At 38.5% G+C, this 21,420-nt stretch overlaps 2 protein-coding genes across 5 annotated transcripts; one reads left to right on the top strand and one right to left on the bottom strand.

The window, feature by feature from the left end:
- The first annotated feature begins 26 nt into the window (after positions 1 to 26).
- Positions 27 to 3,030, top strand: LOC105450143 (transcription elongation factor, mitochondrial-like). 3 transcript variants are annotated; one of them, XM_011689851.1, is made up of 7 exons: positions 27 to 104; positions 358 to 623; positions 834 to 979; positions 1,086 to 1,296; positions 1,417 to 1,563; positions 1,691 to 1,862; positions 2,102 to 3,030. In XM_011689851.1, exons 2-7 carry the CDS (start codon positions 564 to 566, stop codon positions 2,446 to 2,448), a joined length of 1,083 nt encoding a protein of 360 aa, XP_011688153.1. In that variant the 5' UTR covers positions 27 to 104; positions 358 to 563; the 3' UTR covers positions 2,449 to 3,030. The 3 variants fall into 3 exon arrangements, with proteins under 3 accessions (XP_011688153.1, XP_011688152.1, XP_011688150.1); XM_011689850.1 differs by lacking the exon at positions 27 to 104 and adding an exon at positions 126 to 251; XM_011689848.1 differs by lacking the exon at positions 27 to 104 and adding an exon at positions 126 to 256.
- Positions 3,031 to 5,560: 2,530 nt separating this feature from the next.
- Positions 5,561 to 21,389, bottom strand: LOC105450140 (cAMP-dependent protein kinase type II regulatory subunit). Of its 2 annotated transcripts, none has more exons than XM_011689845.1 (8): positions 20,846 to 21,389; positions 16,458 to 16,549; positions 13,003 to 13,086; positions 12,235 to 12,341; positions 11,676 to 11,937; positions 11,266 to 11,424; positions 11,047 to 11,149; positions 5,561 to 10,743 (listed from the first exon to the last, which is right to left on the bottom strand). In XM_011689845.1, exons 1-8 carry the CDS (start codon positions 21,048 to 21,050, stop codon positions 10,613 to 10,615), a joined length of 1,143 nt encoding a protein of 380 aa, XP_011688147.1. In that variant the 5' UTR covers positions 21,051 to 21,389; the 3' UTR covers positions 5,561 to 10,612. The 2 variants fall into 2 exon arrangements, with proteins under 2 accessions (XP_011688147.1, XP_011688148.1); XM_011689846.1 differs by lacking the exon at positions 20,846 to 21,389 and adding an exon at positions 17,866 to 18,635.
- Between the last annotated feature and the right edge of the window lie 31 nt (positions 21,390 to 21,420).

The following is a 21,420-nucleotide window of genomic DNA, read 5'->3' as shown; positions in this document are numbered from 1 at the left end:
GAGCCCAGCGTTGCCAATCCAAGGTAGTAAAATTCTCTGATGTGCAGGCGGTGCGTGCACGAACACTTGAGCCGCTTGAGCGTAGTTGACAAAATACATATTAGGTTTGTTCTTTAAGCTGGACTTTCTGTGCAGAAAGGATTTCGACTGTACTGTTCACATTTCTTGTCAGCTTTCTCCCTCGAAAGTCGCAATGTATAATTTAAACGCGTAAAGTGTATATAATATGAGCAGAATTATCTTCATATCAGGTTAGGTTAGGTCGATTGTTTTGTTCTTTACAGCTGAACTTTCTGCACTTACTATCTTTTCTCCTCTTCTCTCCAACATATAATTTATATATTTATTTGATTTCAGGTTCAGAAAGTGTACCATAATACCGACACAAAGCACAGTACTTACGTGTGGAAACACTTATTTACATTGCTTGCAAATTGAATTGTATTGGATTTATCAGATACATTTATTAAATATATATGTGTATTAATGCATAGATGTTAAACATATGTAACACAATTAGCGATCAACTGTATAACATTTTATGACAATAATTTTGCAACAAAATGTGGAACGTAATGTTGACGAGATTTTTTAGTACAGTTGTTAAAAATCAAAGAGTGCAGGTAAGAGTTTATATATTCATTGCACTTCTTTGGCAAGTAGTTAATAATATTTTAATAACGAGTACGTAACACAGTTAATTTTACAATGATATTTCCAGGTCAGTTTTATGTTCTTTAGAATTTAAGTTCTTTGTTTCTGCAATTTCTCTCAAAAAATTTTTAATATTTGTTTTTAGAATTTAACAGCCTGTTTTATTTCTCGATTTACAGATCTATAAGCATTGGACCTTAAGTACAGCTGTTTTTAAAACAAACAGCATGTGTACTGACACTTTTGATACGAATCTTCTCTCCCCAGAGGAAAAGGAGAAAATACTCCGAGTAATAAATAACAAATCTGTGAAGGATTTACTACAGTGAGTTAACTGTTTGTGTAAGAAAATTTCTTGAACTTGCACGCGCGATGACGTATTATAAAGTGTCGTTTCAACATTCGTTACCGTTAAAATAATTTTTGCAAAGGTATTCGATTACCGAGAAGCGTGCACAGAAATTAGAATCGTATCGTGCGAATAAAGGATCATTTGAATCATGGGAAGAGTTGTTACAAGTAAATACGAATAACAAATGGGTATATAACTTTTACAAGTCAATTATTATTGGCAAGAAAAAGAAAAAGCCTAAAAAGATTTTGCAGGGCTTGGTCGCAACGCCGCAAAATACTGATCAAAAGGTAAGAGACCAAATTCTTCATTTTCTAATTAAAAAAATGATTACCTGAAAAATATAATAACTTCTTTTCTTATCCATGTAGTTTTTTTTATCAGTTCCATATTTTATCTATATGTTGCAGGATGTCAACACGGTGTTAGGCATATACGTAGGATCTGATATCATAAGTTGGACATTATTGAACCGCAATTGCGAAGTATTGCAGTGGACCTATAAATCTTTTCCACAAAAAGAGAAGAAAGAAAATATTCATTCTTTACTCCAAGCAGTAAATATCGAAGCATTAAAAAGTTTTTCTTATTCACTTACAATTAGTAAAAATGACCTATTGTTTAGTGATCTTAATTGTCGTCTTAAGAAAAATGTTTTGTCATTATAGCTTTTTTTTTATTTAGACAATACCAATTGCTAGAAAACTGCCGAAGGCTGATCGGTATATAATGCAAGAAATCAGCGGTGATGTGGGCCGTATACAAAACCGTCATTTTTATCAAAACTTTGTTCAGCGGTCTGTAAGAGGCGCTATCATTTTGTCACATCTGACAATGTTGGATAGTAAATTTAACGGTATAAAAATTGTACTTTTTGTCAATCGCATTAATGCTTCGATTAAAATTTATCGATTGTTTAGAATTGTTTCTTTATAAAAAGAATTAAAAATTCGTTTTAAAATAAATGTAAGGATTTCTAGCTGCAACCATGATTAACATTTGAAAGATACGTGCTTGCGTCGTGCTGATATTTTTGTAATATATTGTATGGGGAAAAATCTGAGATATGAATATTTTGTTACACAAATTTTTCAGACACTACAGTAGAGTTTGTGGCAAACAACATCTTTACACTTCGGCAGAGTGTATTACGAAAACTCTACGGACTTGCAATGGGCAACGAGACTATTTCCACGAGATACGTGTTGGAACAGTTACTGCAAGAAAACCAGGAAGTGATAAAAACAAAGGAACCAAAAGTGTTAATAGGACCGGAATTAATAGATATGTATCACGCACAAAGTTCTATTTGTCAAGAACAGATTGGTTGGCCGTTATTAATAGCGTTAGCCTTCGTAGAATTAATCGTACATAAGAGAACTGATATGATCCTTCGTGAATCTTCTCAAAGATTATTAAAACATGATGTTACTTGTTATTAATTTAATAGCAATGCCAAAAGAGTAATTTTACTAAGAAAACATTGTTAATGAATATATTTTGTGAACAGATCGCTTATAGCTTATAGTATGAATAGAGAATAGTTTTTTTGTTATTTTTTCAATTTATATATGGCAGAAAAGGAATAGCAACTCCGAAACAATTCCAAATAAAGTCTGCTATATTTGGATCATTGTAATCAAGACAAGAAATCGTATAAAACAGAACAAATCTGTCAATTATAATTATTTAGATATAATGCTGTAATGAAGTAAATTTATATAATGAAAATGTATGGATAAAAAAGTTTGCATTTTTGTTTTCTAACACTGTTCAGGTTAATACCAATCAGTATCATTTATATATGTTCCATATTATATATGATTGATTCTACATTTAATTTTGCAAATTTAATGGATGTAAATTAGTAAAGGGATATTGACAATTCTCGCAATACGCAAAGCATTCATCTTCGTATTTCATTTCAAATAATTTATTTGCGTAGTGACGAGAATCGAAAAGTGTGCGTAAACGTTATACCAATAATAATAATAATAATAATAAATACAATAGACTTCTGTACAGGTCCATTCATTTATTATATTCTCACTTTTTATTATGCTATCTATTTATAGTGTACCAAGTGTATATTGTTGCTCGCTGCTCGAATACAAACTCGCATCCGGTTATTTCATATAAGATTGTAACAACGTACCGGGGCGTTTTCCAGAAGAAAAAAAAAATAGGATCACCCGGACGATGTTTTGCAGAACCACCGAATGAGTATATTACGAGAGCAAGAGGCGAAGCCTCGCGAATGGGACACGAGAAGTTTCCTGGCGAACTGAAATATACATCCTCCTACAGAATTCTTCGTGCCGAGATGTATGAAACCACGACGAACGTGAGATACGACGTGTTACGCGGAGGGTGGGGATATATCAAATGCCGCTACTTAATCTCGGGCAGTGACGCTGTGTGACAAGCGTGTGTTACGAATTGTTAGCTGATCAAGCACAAAGGGAGACACACCAAATATTTATTTTTCCATTGTATGCATTTGAGACTTGACTTTGGTTTACAACCGCGCTTAGGCTCCATCGCGAAAAATACGCACATGAACGTCCGAGCTCAGTTAATTTACGCGCGACGAGACGCGTACACGTCGAGTATCGCGGAAAATATTTGGAGGCTGTTTAAAGGGAATGTTGCGATGGTAAAAGTTGAAGCTGCAGTAGCGAAACTGCAATGACGACGACCGTAGAAACGTGAAGATCATAATAATTTTCTGTAACGCAACTCGGGAGATCCGGAAATATTTGTATAAATCGCTCCCCTTGCTCCGATAAACGCAACCTTTAAAACAGCATCCAACTTTCCTACAACATCCTGTACGAGGAAATGAGTATAGTGATAAATTACAGCTGTATGCATGGACAAGCTCATTCGATTAATTTCAGTTTATGGCTGTGCATACCAATATTAGAATGTGAACGTATTGTAGATATGCTGCTAGGAATTTGTTCCTCCTCTTTTCGTATCGAGCAAAAATACTTAATTATAAAATATTTAGCAAGAAAGAACTTGGCATGATAATTAATAATCATTGAAATTAGGATAATTTTTTAATAAGAATCTTTGGTTCCAACGAGTATGTTAGGTGAAAATATATCTAAAGACATTGTCACTCTTGCTCCGAAAATCGTCAAATGCAATATACAAATTCAGTAAGAAAGACATAAGCTGCTAGATATCACTGAGGTACAGGCGTATAAAGACGAGCTTTCTCGATTATCGATTGCTCTTATGACCCATATAATATAAGCATAAATTGTTATAAACATTACACAAGTCTGTAAGCGCCTGCGGCGTTTTCTTTTCTTTGTATAAATGAATTCTTGTATTATCGGAAAGAAGAAAAAGAGACTGTGGACGACATGTGATCGCGCGTCTTACAAATTTATATTACAAAGCGTGCGCATAAATACTCGTTCAATTTGCCCTCGTCCTTCGATTTATCAACGTTTTTTTTTTTACCTCCGTTTACATCTATCTATTGTATGTAGATAAACCTGCTGCTCAGCATACAGAAATCTTTTAGTAAAATCTATTTACTTCTCGATATATATTAACAAATTATATATGGACATACATCTGCATCGTATCGTACAATAAATCGGATCGTGATGCGATTGCGCATTCGGCTATATAGATTACTTCGAATCGTATCGCTGTCAGGTCAACACGTTATAATTATTAGAATACCCGATCAGACCAGCTGGAAACGAGTGTCGACATATATACTGATATTTTATGTATATATATATATATTCATATAATTGCATGCATATCCAACGTGTATATATGTATATATACACCTTAGATATATATGCTATATATATATATCTAACAATTGTGTACAATATACTATATGTATATGCATATATATGTACATATAAAGTATATGTACATAAATATATGCATATATGCGCATATTTTTTCGTTATACAATACTATAACACATTGCGAAACGAAGGGGCGTTAAGTACGTACTTTTTTTTTGTAATTTACAACAGTTTGTTATACCTAAAAAACGTTCCTACGTATGCGCATATGTGTATAAAATCTATTAAATGTACAGGGTGGGGGGGGGGAGGGCCGCACTCCAAACAATATTATCCAAACACATAGGGTATGAACAATAATAATAATAATAATGAGTCTACATACGCGCGTTTAAAAGAAATTCTGCGGAGTCTTATTAAAATATAAAATAAGCGATATGTATAAGAATTTACCGATTATTCTTAAAAAATGGCTACGTATATAATCTAAGTATGTGTCCCTTCTCTTTTTTGTCGTTTCTCTTCTTCCAAAGATACGCAAAGGATTTTGACACGCTAGGCGAATATACGTCGGTCGAACTGATTACAAAATGAAAAAATACACTTTGCAGTTAAGCTTTCACGCCGGTTCGCCTTTAAACGGCACGTACAAACTCATCCGAGAAATTCGCTAAAAGACTTACATTACTAGTGGAACACAAGGAGAACCATTCTGATGTTATCCGCTATATGTATGTAATACACTTCAAGCAACGTGTACACAGACACATTTTAAGGCTAATTACGTTCTAAATTTATTCAACATTCACAGTACAATCAGAGAGGTTCCTCTTTATCATGCTTTGGTTCGAAGACATAATAGAAAATGACACAATGGGACACAATGGGAATACGCAAAGAGAGAGAGAGAGAGAGAGAAAGAGACGTACACACTTTCGGACCCTCAAACGTCCTAAATTTTGTCACCGATCGTTTTTTTGTTTAACCGCATATAGAGAGTGTACTCTTCTCTTTCATTTTATTATAATTGCACGTAAGCATCTACGACGCGTTTAACTTACGTGCTGTCGCTGTCGAAGGAATTTAAAAGCATAATCTCTGTTTTTTTTTTCTTCGTGGCGGAACATTAATATTATCACCATTTATGGAGAAAGAAGTGCAGTTGTTGATCACGAGCGAAGAAAGCATTTCGATAGCATTTAAATGCTAATATAGAGATTTCTAAAAGAATAAATAAAGGCATAAAATACTTTTCATAATACAAGCGTTTCTCGTGTGATGACACCGGACGATTGTCAGCATGCAATCGAGTTTGAGACTCGTATTGCTTTTCTTTAAGTGCATTAATGCAGGAAGAGATTTTGGAAAGTTACTTGAAAATTTACTTTTCGCAGATATCCGTCGAGTCACGTGTAGACTCTGTGTATGAATTTTACAGTTCGCGATGCGCGCGCGATAGAAATAATATTTAAAATCACCGTGAGCAGGGCGGGAGGGCAGTACAGTTATTAGTACGCATGATACTTCGGAATTCCGTACAACGGGTTTTTACATCGGCGAAAAATATGCTGAAGCTACGTTACGATAAGAAGGAATACGAGCAAAAGCAAGAAAAGATACGTCGCAAGCTCAATTGCTCCTTGAAATTGGTCCGATGCAAAGTGCACTGTTACATGCACAATGACACATTGCTAATACATACATAACAGCTACTAACGCTACTACGCTTGATAAATTAAAAACATTAGGAATATATCGTTGCACCAAGGAAAAACGTAAGTCAAATATGAAAACTAAGTATTACTGGCACATTATTAGCCGTTACGGATTACTGCTGTCAATTCGTCAACTCTCTGATTCGATACATGCTATTTGGTCGGAAACATTTCTCAATGTCGCATGTCGCTCTCGACTAGAATTGCGATGTAATTTTAGTGATGGGCTGAAACAAGTGCTTTAAATCATTACGGAAGTTTCGAATTATTTTGTATATTACGTGGAACGAAAAACGTTTATGAATTTTAAAGGTATCCCCAGTTTCGAAAATCTTGAAACGTTTGCGTTCATTAAAAGTTTTTATGATACATGTACCGTTTCATATACCACACACATATGAAATGTATATTTAGAGATTTTTAATCTAAATTAAGATTATTCTCTGTATAAATCGCGATACTGTTAACTTAATTGCAATAATTCACACATAGCTATCAATATATTAAATTTTTAACAATTTTAAGTTTTAAAAATTTCTTAAAACTAATTATTTTCAAGAAGTTAAAGATTCGCTAAAATTCATTAAAATTCTTTAATAATATTCGAAATTATCCGAAATTTTATACTAGCTGAATTACTTAAAAACTTGCAGAAAAGAGAATCGAATGCCCATCGTTGGATATAACACGTGGATACATAATTATACATTGCTGGACACAATGACAAAACACTGTGAAAATTACTGGGACATGAGTTCATACAAGCATGTTACATAGCATTATGCAACAAATAAAAATTTTAACGTTCAAATAATATTTCAATAAATGAATAAAATTTGATACCAATTTCTAACTGAGAGGTAAACAATGAACATTTAAATTCCAAGAAAGACACTTTCTTGGAAAAACGTTGTAAAAATAAAATTCTAATATCTCGTATTAATAATAAAATTATTCTGAATCATTTTTTGAGTAAATCTTTACGTAGTTATCTTATATAATTCTTGTCAATGTCTTATCGTCCATGTGAAATCACAACTTTTAATTCACTAACGTTATTGACTTATAAAGGCATTTATGACAATTTACTAAAGTGTCTAATCGTTTTATCCAGCAGTGTAGATCGCGGATGTACAACGAAATCTGTATCTTCGATTTTTCACAAATCTTTCTCCCTTTGAAAGCAGAAAGACGAAGATCCAGTGGCACGATAAGGCATACAACTACTGTTACAATATTTATCCGTAGGACATATTTCGGTGTATTGCCTTTAATGACGATAACATGAATTATACAACTATTGGAGAGTGTAAACTATCGATAGTAGCAACATAAATTAACGAATTACTGGCTCGATCGTCATACACGCATGCAAACACGTTCACATCCATACATAAACGACAACACGCAACACATAAGATAAATCTCATGATAGATACAGTAATGCGAATTGGACAGATTCTAACTTCAACACTTCACACTTAATTTAGCGAATGTAATCTAACACAAGTAAGTACTTATGCGTATCGAGTTTACTCAGTATGCGAATCAGCTTTTTTTTTGTTTTTTTTTCTTCTTTTTCCCTTTTGCGATACGTATAGAGTTGTTCTCGTGTCCAACAATGATCAAGTCACTTTTGTTTAATCCATTAAAATCTTTGTCGCACTTACATATATAAGAGATAGGTTGGTTGAATCATTTAAAAATCAATCCACCAGTTTAATGCCTCGCGAATTCGATAATGATTACGATATTCTTTTATGCTTCTTGTAAGAGACTACAAGAAAGGAATGAAATACTCAGTCGAAAATAATATCACAGCCTGGAGACACAGTGGAAGACTAAAGATACTGATATTATATCGGCAAACAAACTGCTTTTTTTCAACTGTTAACGTTCTAAAGTGTGAATTATCTTCAAATTGTCGAGATACTCCATTTAATTCATTTAATTGTTCACTTGAAGAATTCCGCGAGATTTGGTTACACTGTTTAATAAGAGAATGAGCCGAGCATGGAAAGAGAGAAAAAAAATTATTAAGGCCATGCAAGGCGTCAATACCGCGAGTGAAGAGTAATTGATAAAATACTACGGTTATCAATTCCTATGCTATCCCCTCTCCGTTTCTTCACTTTCGTACTAGTCTCCCTTTTCTCCCTCACACGATTGTGATATTATTTAAAAAGCCCTGCCGCTTCATATCGCGAGTTTCAGTCATGTAGTAAATATACGGTTCACCGTAATAAAAAGTATTTTTTCTTTTTTTTTTTTCGCGACCGATGTAATTGTCAGAGGAGAGCGTGACAAAAACACGGTTATAAAAAGTGACTAGCATTCGCACCTGTCCGTACTATAATTGAATCGGTTTTTGACTGGACTTTTATCACGATGATAGATGTATATCATCATACACATAACGTGTCTTGTACACATGTAATAAAAATAAGTTGACGGTTTCTCGTAAACGATCCTCGAGTTACCATTATTTATGGCAAGACACACTTGAATTTAATGTTGGCTTAAACGCGCGGCTATATCTTTTTTTTTACGCTAAAATTCACCTAATCTGATACATGCAAGTACAAAGCAATTAGAAAATATATGCCCCCTTTTTTTCTCATGTAACATTTATATGCATGTTGCTATACATATTTTCTTTTATATTACTTTGTACACGCGCAATGTACATATTCGTTTTGCATCGTTATATCCGCGCATTTAAGTCAATTTTAAGGCTCCTTTAGACCTGGACTTTCTAGTGCAAGTTTTTAGAGAGAGTACTCTATATCCGAAATAGAATGCATTTGTACGACTCTGGCATTTATCTTTTCAATTTCTATAATAAAGAACATATATAACAATCTTTTATCAGAATTTATTTTTTTTTTACTAGAAAATAATTGATTTTATTTAGTAAAAATCTGTTACGTGATATATATACTAATTTAATCATAAATAATTATGTGCAAAGTTATAACAACATCTCTGAATCATTGTTTGTAATATAACATAAAAGTTATATTAATACGCGTAAAAAAGTAATTCATATATACATAAGAGACCAATTTCTATTAAGAAAAGTAAAATTAAAATAACAAATTAGAAAATTATTTTACTATTATGTGCGTGTGATGCATAGTTATGTAAGTATATGTGAATATTTATTCGCGAAATGCGTATTTACTACGTGTCGCGAATTATAGACAAAATCTTGATTGTCTGATCTGATATTTTATCAAGATATTACATTGTTAAATGGATGTATAAGAATATTGTACAATTCTGCCTGCTTTCATTAAAAATGGCAATGTTACTTTCATTATCTCCAAAAGAGTGATATGCATATATATATATAGGTATTTTTCGTAGAAATCTTGCAAGAGATTCGCGTTCAATATTCAATTAATAATGTGGTCGTTTCTCTTGTAAAATTTACATTTGCAATTTTCTTTTGCCAGAGAGTAGCGGTAGAAGGGCATTCGATTTCGAATATTCTAGACTCCTACTATGTCTTACAAATGTAGCCGCTGATTTGCTTAAAAATGGATAATGCACGAGAGTATACACGAATTGTGTGTGAGCGTATAGATTGGATACATTGAGATAAACTTGAGTCACTCCGGGGACAAGTTAAATACTATAATAATGCTTTGTATGTCCTGTAAATCTCAAAATGTCACATTCCGATCTTTTCACTGAGGCAACAAATGAAGATATTCGTTTCGCAAAAAACGATCGAGCGTGTAAACAGAATGCACTAATACTCTCTTTTTGATCCAATACAGTCTTAGAGAAATAGTCATTAATACCGTGTTGTTACGTTATACACGCGCACATAATCGAGCAGCCTACAGCTTTGTTCAATGTGTGTCGTAGGTATAAACTTGGTAACTATTATTCGACGAATCTTAATCGGTAATACGTCTAAGTGAACAGTCATACGAAACAGTTGTTGACTCCGAGATGATACCCGAAAACACGCGGGATGAGATTCAGAAGTAGGTGGTACAAGTTCTTTTTTGTGCTCGTTATATATTATACGCTGTACGAAAGTGTCGCGTCCTTTGGTACAGCAGTATGGCGACGTGGCTCTGTCCGGAGACAGTTCATCGAATGTCAGAGATGTTGGTTTTGCTGCCGAAAATTTTGACTAGTTGTTCCTCGTAATCGTCGATATTACGTTTCATAAGCTCCATACACGGGCCGAGCAAACGTTCGAAAGCTTCAACGTCCAAAACTGGAAGCGTAAGAAATAAACGTTTTCAATCAATGAAATAATCACTTTAGGCAAGCACAAATTGTCATTTGTGTGTGATTCCATTAAAGTATGGTATCCTGTATACAGAAAATTTCAGAATAGATTTAAACGCGTGGAGAAAAATATATATATATACATGTATATGTATATATATACTGCGACCATCTTCCGTCATAACAAGCCCGATTACCGCGGTACATATCGATATCCGCAATTACTCGGCGCAACGTTATTGATTACCTATCAATTCGGGAATTGTGGACAGTAATGAAATAAACTTACATGCCAGTTTGACGTCCCCCACAGCGTAGGCCGAAGCGGCGCGTGGTTTATGCGTCACGAGTGCCAGCTCGCCTAAATAACCGCCAGCCGGAACACGATTAATCTGCAGGACATTAAAGGTGCCGGGTTAAGTAAGGAGAGAATTTTCTTGGCGCGCTCGTCGTGCTTGGCGGTAATCGAATCGTTTCGCGGGGATTAACGATTATATTATAAATGTACCTCAATTTCACGACCGTGCTCGCCGAGTCTGGTGATCCTGACGACGCCGTCCTCGACGAAGTACATTCCGTCTGCGGTGTCGCCCTGTCTGATTATCTGCTCGCCATCTGAATACTGTTTCGGTACTAGAGCATCCGCTAAATTCATCCGCTCGTAAGACTGGAAAATTTTTCAATTTAATACGGTGTAAATCTCGTAGGGAGGCTGATATTTTTTGGAGATTATTTTTCTTTTGAATTTGAATACTTTTTTTAATTAAAGAAAAGGAACGGCTTTAATAAAGAAGATATGCAGTAATTATATTTGATCTTAAAATAGGAACTTACAAGAGCTATTTAAGATAAAAAAAACACAAACATATTCGAAACCTACTCGAAAAGTAATTATATAAATAGCTGTGTAATATTTACCTCCAGAGACTTCAACATCGGCACTTTATCAATAAGATTCTCGTACATTTTACGCTTCTTGTACGCGGATTTAAGGAGAATACGTCGGAAGGTCTGTCTGTCCATGGCCCAGAGTGTGCCAGACGTGAAAGCTTTGACAGTGGCTGCTCTGGGCATATTGTACAGAAGGGCCAATTCTCCAAAAGCGCCGCGATTATCGTAAGTGTGAATATGATTATCTTTTGCTGTGACGGGATCTTTGACGTACACCTCGAATTTCCCTCTGAAAACACGAAACGCGATAGGGATAGAGGCGAGTTCGGAAGTTAGAAGCTAGAAGATTGCAAGGCAGTTACGTATTTCTGTTTTGTCCGACAATGACAAAACAGAATTTCGAATTTCCGACAAGATAAACAATCAAATAATTAGACTGCTAAGCATTGTTGTTCGAATATTTTCAGCTCCGAGTAAAAGCACTGATGGTCGATTGTGTGCATCTCCTCTTGGTTCACTGGAGCTTCCCGCTGAAGGGAGAAGCCTATCGATACGTTAACTGTAATATATAAAGAAAAAGTATTACCTCTCGATCACATAAAAGTTGTCACCATCGTCGCCCTGTCGGATAATAAATTCTCCCGGTTGAACGGTTTTTTCGAACATTGCGTCCAGTACGTCCGCCATTTGTTCCTGCAAAAGTAATTTTATTATACACGTATAAATACGTTTTAGCGCGATATTACCGTCCGGTATTTAAAATATCGGCTTTAAAATTGTAGTACGCAAGCAGGGGGAGTCACGTTAATATCGCGGCGTTAATCGATGTACGCGCTTTCACAATGTACTACATAAATACGTTTGTATACGTATACAAAGGTGTTTCATCATTACACGCTTCCTCTTAACGTAATTGAGTTTTGACTAGCACGAAATCGATTTTCGTCAAGCGAAAATTTTTAGACTAATCTCGTGTTCTCGTCTTCGATTCTCAATTCGCGACGTTATAATTTGACGTGTGTAATTGCGCATCGACTAAAAATTAAAGATTATTAAAATAAACTGGCAAAATAGGATATATATTGAAAAGTAAAATATTTTATAACGCTTAATATTATCTGCTAGTCAAGAAACAACCAACAAATTTATATTTGAACGCATCGACAACTCGCTAATGAAAGAAACAATTATCTCAATTATGCGAATCGTCTCGCTGGCAAAACTGATTGCTTCTAATAAGAGATTATTCGTGGATTTCTTGGTATTTCGCCCAGCTGGCGCGGGTATACCGAGCCGCTGTTACATCTATTCCTATTTGCGATCATGGCTGTTGAATGTACTATGTTTAACTTACCTCGTCTAAAGCGCGAAACAGGAGTATGTTCTTCACGCTTTCGCCGAGCCTTTGTCGCTGCTCGTCGCTCTTCGGATGGACCATCTGAAATCAATGAGCCATATGAAGACAAAATGAAGCTTAAATAAAATATGCAGCTTACACGAAATTTCTAAATTCATTATTAAGGCGCCAGCATAATTGAGACATCGTCTCCTCATTGTCTCCGCGAGAAAGTTTCTTCCCTTGATGAATAATTAGAAAACAGTTTAACGCAGTCAGAATCTGAACAAGTGAAAATTACGTGAAACGTACAGTATATATTTCGTTCAGTCTTGATTTATTAAATAACAAAAATGAATTCTCGTTTCTTTGCAAGAAACATTGTTTAATAAATTAATATATATATACATATATATTGAGCATTTAAAGTTATACCTATTATTCTCTATCACTACATCGATATATATTTACTGCATTCAATATTCTGCTGTTTATTCTTTTTGGATTTGGATTTCTTCGAATTTTCAATTTCTAGAAATTATACAATAAGGTCTTCCGTAAGAGTGCAATTCTCTTTTAAAGATACAACGAGCAAATAATTTGACTAAAACTTGAGATGTTGCCCTTTATGCTGGATACCTGGAACGGTGAACTTTGACCTCTCCCACGCTCCACTCGCCATTATTTCAGAGATAGAGTGCATCGTTTGTCAGATTTTAAGGACTATCAAACTGTACAATTTCGCGTAGAGTATTTCGCGAAATTATTAACAGCCAAAACGTCACCAGGTCATATAGAAGTTACGCAGCGGAGCCTCTTTATTATTATTATTATTTTTTTTTAAATAGAATAATAAGCGTAAAGTTCAAGACGTTTAATATCTATGTCGCATCTTTAATGCCTCGAAGCATTTACGAGGCGCGTAATCTTTGTAATCGTTATAAATTTGCTGCATAAGGAAACAGCTACCGCATGGAGTTAAAAATTTCCATTCTTAACCGGGAGATAGCCTCCATCCCGAAGAGCCGCTGTTAATATTACGTTTACATCTTAATACATTCTTCCGCCCGTAAAAGCTCGCGCGTCTCTGCCGTTAAAAATGATTCCGCCTTTAAAACTTCGCACTTTCGCGTCTCCGCAGCGTCGGACTAGCGACTTGGCGTTATTGCGGCCAGCCGTAACTTACCTCCTCGCTTGCAGGCAAGTGCACACACGCGGTAATCGGTCTCTCCGCGCAAGAGCGGCGGGTTCTTTTGTTTCGTTATCGTCGCCAATTGTTGCACACAGAAACGATCAATTTCGCAGGGAACCGTTAGCTGCACGTTCCCATTACCGACGTGTCCCATCTGCCGCGCTATTGTGCGACCGGGCCGCGTGTGTCGTATATGATTAGAACTTCGCCGAGGGTCAACCGCGTTTGTCGACGTTTGCCACCTGCAAAACTGTTATTTCGTCGCACATTCGGCGGCGTTATCCTCTCGATCGTGCATGTGTCCCGTTTTTCTCGCGCGCGATATATTTTAACGATGTATTTAAGCTTTCGGTATACCGAAATTTAAAATCGATTTTCCTATCTTCTCAACTTAGTTAAAATTCCATTCCTTAACTGAAGAAATTAGTTGAGTGTATGTATTTTTTTTTTACCTATTCAACGTCCTGAAGTTTAATTTGTGGAAAGTCCTTCGTTCTTGCTTTTAACGCGAATATCGTAGGCAATTGCTCTCTATATATCTTCGCCGAGGGAAAAATCGACTCCAAATTGATCCGAGAAATTTACCATTAAAAAAAAAAACGCAGATCTAGTGTACCTTTTATCGTAAAACGGTTAAGGAGGTTTGCGTACATGTCGAAGTAGTCTAGTCTTGGCCTTTCTAAAAATCGCGAGTGTCCCAGTTTTCTCTGCTATTGTCCTGGTCGTAGCATGCAGAGAGAAAACATGGTCGGTCGGTCGGTCGGCCTGGCCTACGGGGGGAAAGAGATAGCCGATTTTCCTCTTCGAGTAACCAGCCACCACGGGGTGACGATAATCGGATTCACCAGGGCTATCTTTGTGAAAATGCTCTCTTTCTCTCGTCGAACCCGACCCATCGCCGGCGACCCCTCGCAAAACCCCCTTACTACCCCACCGATACACATACACGTACACACGTGTGCACGCTGCTTCTTTCTCCCTCATTCACGTGCGCGTATGTACGATACGTACACACGACGGTGATGCATACATACATGTAAATCACGTCCGTGCCAGGTTATCGAACACGAGGCCTGACGTCACAAAGGTACATCGTCGACCTCGCATCGCCGAGCAAAGTAACTCTTCGTTCGTTCGCGTTTCGTCACTCGCGCGGCAGCAGGCCGCGAGAGAGAGAGAGAGAGAGAGAGAGAGCGGGAGAGACTGCGCGTCAGCTATGCTTTAATAGACTGTGATATATATTATATACCTCGTGTACATAATACACACACATATATATACATGCGCGACGTATAACGACATTTCGTAACGGGAGAGAGCGAGAGGGAGAGAGAAAGAGAGAGAGAGAGAGCTATTTTCTGCCACCACCGAAAAAAAAAACCTAAACTACCTCGTATGTCGACGGAGCGCGCTCGTCACCGCGTCGCCTCTCGTCGACGAGAAATACATACCGGCGATAACGCGCGAATACGTGCGAATGCGTTATATAAACCTGCAGTCTTCTACTTGCGTGCCTCTACTTCGCGCCACGTTCCTCGGCGCCGACCGATTTTAGAATTCACTAGCTCTACGAAAATAATTAATGAAACGCGTATAAGAGCGCGTGAATGGCTCTTTCGATCAGCATCACGCCAAAAGTGAGACCGCCGACCAGGGGTGCGATTCCAACATTTTAATCTCCGAGAAAACTTTATCGTTATAATTTCTCCCGTATTGAATTTTTATTTTCACCTTCATATTTGCGTAGGAACTTTTTATTTACGTCGACGCGACGCACTTGCGGCGGAACGCGCAATTTTTGCGGTCTCGGCGATTAACTTACGCAGCTACGATCGACGTGTCGTCGTTTTCGCCAATTCGACGGACGTGACGAGCGTAAAAAGTGCATACTTTCAAAGGCTTCGCTGCTGGGAAAAATATCGGACGTTGCGACATCCGAGAATAGAAGGTTTAAAAGCGACGGCACTGCGACGACGTGTCGGAGAAGAGAAACGGCGTTTTAGGACGAACAAATCTGCCGTTGTTCAAGCAACCATCAAACCAATAGAACGTCATTACGCGGGCGATCATTGGCGCGATTTCATCGACAGAGAATTTATCGTAACGCATCGACACGTAAATTGTTCAATCGATTCGAAAGACTTCTGCAGGCCTTTTTTTTTTTTGAAAGGCATAATGGAAGCGAGACCTCGCAAACGATCGCCTCATTCGTGCGGTCTCGTTATCAGGAACGTGCACGATAGTTTTCGCGGATCGTATAATAATAACACAGATGATGTACCTTGAAGCCGTCATCCTCCTCGTCATCCTCGGGATTGTAAGTTTCCGCGAAAACGCTCTTCCTTCTGGAAGCAAACCGGCCGATTGGTGGCTCTAAAATACAAAAGAGACATTTCGATTAAGCAGAAATACAATTTACGATTAAACTGAGAAAAGAATAAAATATGAAAGTTAATTAAATTGATTAAATGTCGATCGATTAAAGTGTAAAACAAGATATATAATTAGAGAAGGCCGAAGAATGGCGTAGTTTAACTCAGCACAGGTGTTTATTAACGATGGGAAGAACAAGGAAAAAAGTTAACAATATCGTTCAATATGAATGATTTTTAGTTGGCTGTGGTTTGAATCTAAAAATACACAACCATACGCGATAATAAAATGAGATGTTTTATAATATATGACAATGTGTATGCGTGTTTATCGCGTCAAGTTTGACATTTACTTAATTGCACAAATTATATTTTCGAAAAAACAGTCACCGCGAGAATTCAACGCGTGGATTGCGAAAGCCGTCACGTAAAAAATGGTCTGTCGTTCAATTATGTAAATGCGAAAGGCTGCGTTGGCCGTTCAGTCATTAGCTGCAACGAAATCTCCGGTCTCCGGAGATAATAAAGGAAAGAGGAATAGCAATTTTCGGAGTTTTAACACATTAGCGTTTTGAATGGTGAATCACAAAGAAAAATGCCATATCCCTTGAAGTAACCCTTTACGCGATAGAAGAGCTTGCGTAAATTTCATCTTCGATCTCTCTTCGCAATTTGAGACTCGTCGACACCTTTTTTTTTTGCCCCTGTAACGGCACACTGTCGACGTCTTTCTTAAGTGTTGACCTTTCGTCTTGAATCACCTCGGATACGTCGAGTGCGAATGTATCGAACGCGATACCGTACTATCTCTTTTCTTCAAGAGACACGAATTTCCTTGTGAGGTAAAAAACTTTATTTCGTCGCGTCTTTCGTCCTCATTACAAATGTATTTTCCAGCTGTCGTGCTGCGCAACACAGGATTCTCCATGACATAGTGGTAACAGGATAATTCTATGTAAAGTAGACAAATCGAAAACGTATAGAATAAATCTTTTCGTTTTCCAAGAGAATTGTTTTTGAAAAGTCGAAGGTTAATTAATAATTTATTTTGTAAAAATTGACGATGTATTCATTTTTATTTCGCGGCGTTAGGCGAAGATGTCTCGAGAGAAAAACAATGTAACTTTACGCAGTTAAAAACTCGCGGTATTTGTTCCGAGCAAACGCAAGTTTGTTACTTCTTTACCAATCCCCGCAGGAGTGACAAAGTTTTCAGTGTCGCGAAAGTGTCGTGCGACGAATTATCCGAAAGTTTCGCCTTTAATGCCGTTAATTCGGACAACGAAAAAAACTTCACGGTATTTCGTTCTTTCGCACCTGTGTCATCCACTGGCTCGATGACGGAGACGAGCGACATTTGGGCCGCGGGAGGAAAAGTACACACGGCAGAAACGTGCAGGAACGAGGGACACGTTCGTCCTTCTTTGACAGCACGTCCAACGTACACTTGACACGAAACAAGTATATATGTCGTAGGCGACGTTTCGTATCTACTTACAGGTGATTCACAGACACGATTTTATCACAATACTACGCGGAGCGGAAGAAATTTCGACGTGGTACGAAATAAACGTGGCGCGCGCGGTAAACAACTCCGGAACGTAACATCCGCGTGCAGAATAATGCAGTCATAAATAATCGGCGTTTCTTTTTCCTTCTCCTACACGTAAATTTCTATGAGCATTTTTATCTCTATAACGATCGCGAGTAAACAGAACAGTCGAACGAATCGGAGGGATGTGCTCCGACTGTCGAAGGGTGATGTTCAACTATATGACTTCGGCTGGGAAAAGAACTCCCTTCGCGAATACATCTACTACGAGATATCGAATTCGCGCTAATCCACGCTCGCGTGGGTCCTCTTCGAGGAGCGAAGATGAAGCACAGAAAAATCGCGATCGAAATCGGGTATGATCAACCACACCGCACAGGCAGGAACGACGCGACGGGACGAGATTGCGGTCGCTGTGCCGGCTAAGCGCTGCACGAGAAACTGTCGAATCCACCGCGCATCCGAGAATCTCGTCTCGCGACAGCGCCTGACCGGACCGGACTGGATCGTGTTGGCGATGCGAGCAGGAGCGAGCGAGAGAGCGATCGGGTTTTTCAAATCGCGCGCAGGTCTTGGAAAAGTACGAGCGCGGAAGCGAGCTGAAGTGGCATTCAGACTTTCGGCGAAACTACTTCGAACAACAAAAAAAAATCGACCGAAGTACTTCCACTTCGTAAGCGGAAATTTCTTCTGTCAGACGCGCCTCGGACGCGCATCTTCGGCAAGGGCGAAGCGACGCTCTCCCCTCGCCTCACGTGATGACGATATCTATAAAGTCTTGGCTCTCGTCCCGGGGTAGAGGGAAAGGAGAGCGCGGAAACCACGTGAGAGAATTTCCGGAGGGATCCCGATCGATTGCCGCTTATACTATACTTTCAGCCCGAGCGAGATTGAGAAACGCGTTTGACGGATGACAAAAGGAGCCGCGAAAGAATGAGAATCTTGATTCGAGACTCTCTCGAATAATTTATCAGTATTCTACCCATGGCGACGTAACATGGGATACCGCAAGGTCGATCTTCGCGACGATCAGATAACTCGCGAAGGAGCCTGTACATATATGTGGCAATAAGAAAGACAATTGGAAGAAATAGAAAGAGGAAATACATATTGATGAAGAAGAAATATTAACCCGAACATCTATTTTCATTCCCCCAAAGAGTTGTTCATCAAAATGTCAAAACGTAATAGTTGAGCGATGGAGTTTGATAATCCGTGCAATTTTATAAAGAGGGATACTTCGTGTAACTCGAGGCAGAGGTACTTTCTTTTCGCCCGTCTGACAGTGAGAGGGATCCAATAATATCCTAAAAGCATTTATCTTACGATCCATTAGAGATTTAAGGGATTTCCTCCTTCAGATCAGATCAGGAGTCGAAAATTGAATTAATCTGGAAAAAAGAGGGAAGAGGAAGAGCGGTATTGTTTTTCGTAAAAGAAATCGGATATCGGTGTCACAGAAGGATAAAAAGAGGAGAGGAGAAGGACGTCTAAGCCGCATCGAATTCGACGCCGACTCAAAATTGGATGCAAATAATAGGAGCGTTTCGACATCACATTTCTTGTCAGTGGAACATCCCGGCGTATGTTCAGACATACATTTTGCATTACGTGCGTTGGCCTGAAAACCGATTCCATCAATAAACCGTTCGGCGCTAATTCCATATAATTGCCCATATTACATCACCGATATCACGATCCCGTGGAAAAGGGTGAGTTGGTTGAACTAACCCCCGGAATTAATTGGCACATCGGCAAAATCCAGATAATTGACCGATCCGACCGACACCCCCGTTCATCGACAATCGTCTAATATCATTAAACTTATCAATCAATAAGGAGAGAGAGAGAGAGAGAGAGAGAGAGAGAGAGATACAGCGCGAGATAAAAGAAATAAATGACAGATTGCGCGATGTTATTAAACTATTATCTATCGCTGGTAAATTACTGACATTACGGTATATTCTGTATTATATATCCGGAATTATGACCTTTCCTCCCTCCGCCTGCCTGTCCGCGCGCGCCCCTCTTTTACCCACCCCCGGAAGGAAAGTGAGAATCGAAACCACGACGACGACGAGTCAATTGACGTTGGCGGAATCGACCCTACACGCTTTAACTTACAACCGATATCGATTCGAGCAGAACTCTCCACCACAGTTTAAGCTTGACTCTACCAACGTTATGATTGACACTAATCACGACCAGTTAACCGAGCTATCCGTCACTTTCTATGCTTGCACAAACAATATCTGATTTTCTTTCTCATAATTTGAAGAGAGATATATCGAGAGAACCATTTAATTTCTCGGATATCCGAGATGACAGTTGCAAATCCTTACTATCGGACAAGTTTCTCAAATGTCTTGCCGATTATCTGTAGTCTTAATTTTTTTATTTAATTAAGAAATTAAGAAAAGACAATAGCGAAACACTGTTGCCTGCGAAATGGAAAAATCTTGACAAATATCAATTTGACTGATATTGTTTCTTATTTCTTTCTTGATAAAACGTAACAAGGCCATAATTCCGTTTTGATCGTAAAGCTGCAGAATGGACCTTTATAGATTTATCCATCTTGTTTTTAGACCTTTTGGTTCGGTTAGCTGTGAATAAGCGTCATTGACAGAACCCTGAGATAACGCGAGACGAGGACAGGGAAAGAGATAGAAAGAGAAAGAGAGAGAGAGAGGAGAGAGAAAGAGAGGAGAGAGAAGATGTAGCCTTCTCGTTCTCGAGACTCACCCTCATCGACATACTCGTCCGGCGTGGGCACCTCCGCCTGGATTATCTGCGTACGCCGTGCGTCGCGTAGCCGCGTGAAGAAGTCCACGGCGTAGTCGATGATGTCGCCGGGCTGCTCCAGCAGGTAGCTGATTGTGAACTCTAGCAGGACGTCACGCAGATCGTCCGGCACCGTGATCTTGCCGGCGTTACGTTGGCAACTCATCTTCTCGTTCCCTCCAAAGACGATCGCTGATTGCAGCTGCCGTGCAAGAGGACTATCCTCTTTCTATGTCTCTCTCTCTCTCTCTTTCCTTCGCGCTCTTTTATTCCTTCGCTTTCCGAATTTTAGGCTCGACGGAGGACCTCCGGAGCTTCCGCACCTCACGCCGCACAGCCGAAATTGTCACGCGCTACGGCTACGTCACGGGATTCGTCGCGCGGAGTCTTGCGCGGACCGAGGCGAAGCGGAGCGAGAGAGCAGCGATCGGATGTACCGGGGATACTCGAGCTAGAGCCGCCGGAGCTAGAGCCGGGAGCAGCTAGAGCCGGAGCTGGAGCTGGGCTTTAAAGCCGGGGCTGGGGCCAGGAGAGGA

The sequence above is a fragment of the Wasmannia auropunctata genome, unplaced genomic scaffold (assembly GCF_000956235.1).
Source record: "Wasmannia auropunctata unplaced genomic scaffold, wasmannia.A_1.0 LD336069.1, whole genome shotgun sequence".
NCBI classification, from domain to species: domain Eukaryota; kingdom Metazoa; phylum Arthropoda; class Insecta; order Hymenoptera; family Formicidae; genus Wasmannia; species Wasmannia auropunctata.
The sequence above is the reverse complement of the archived record's forward strand: the minus strand, read 5'-3'. Positions and strand labels throughout refer to the sequence as shown.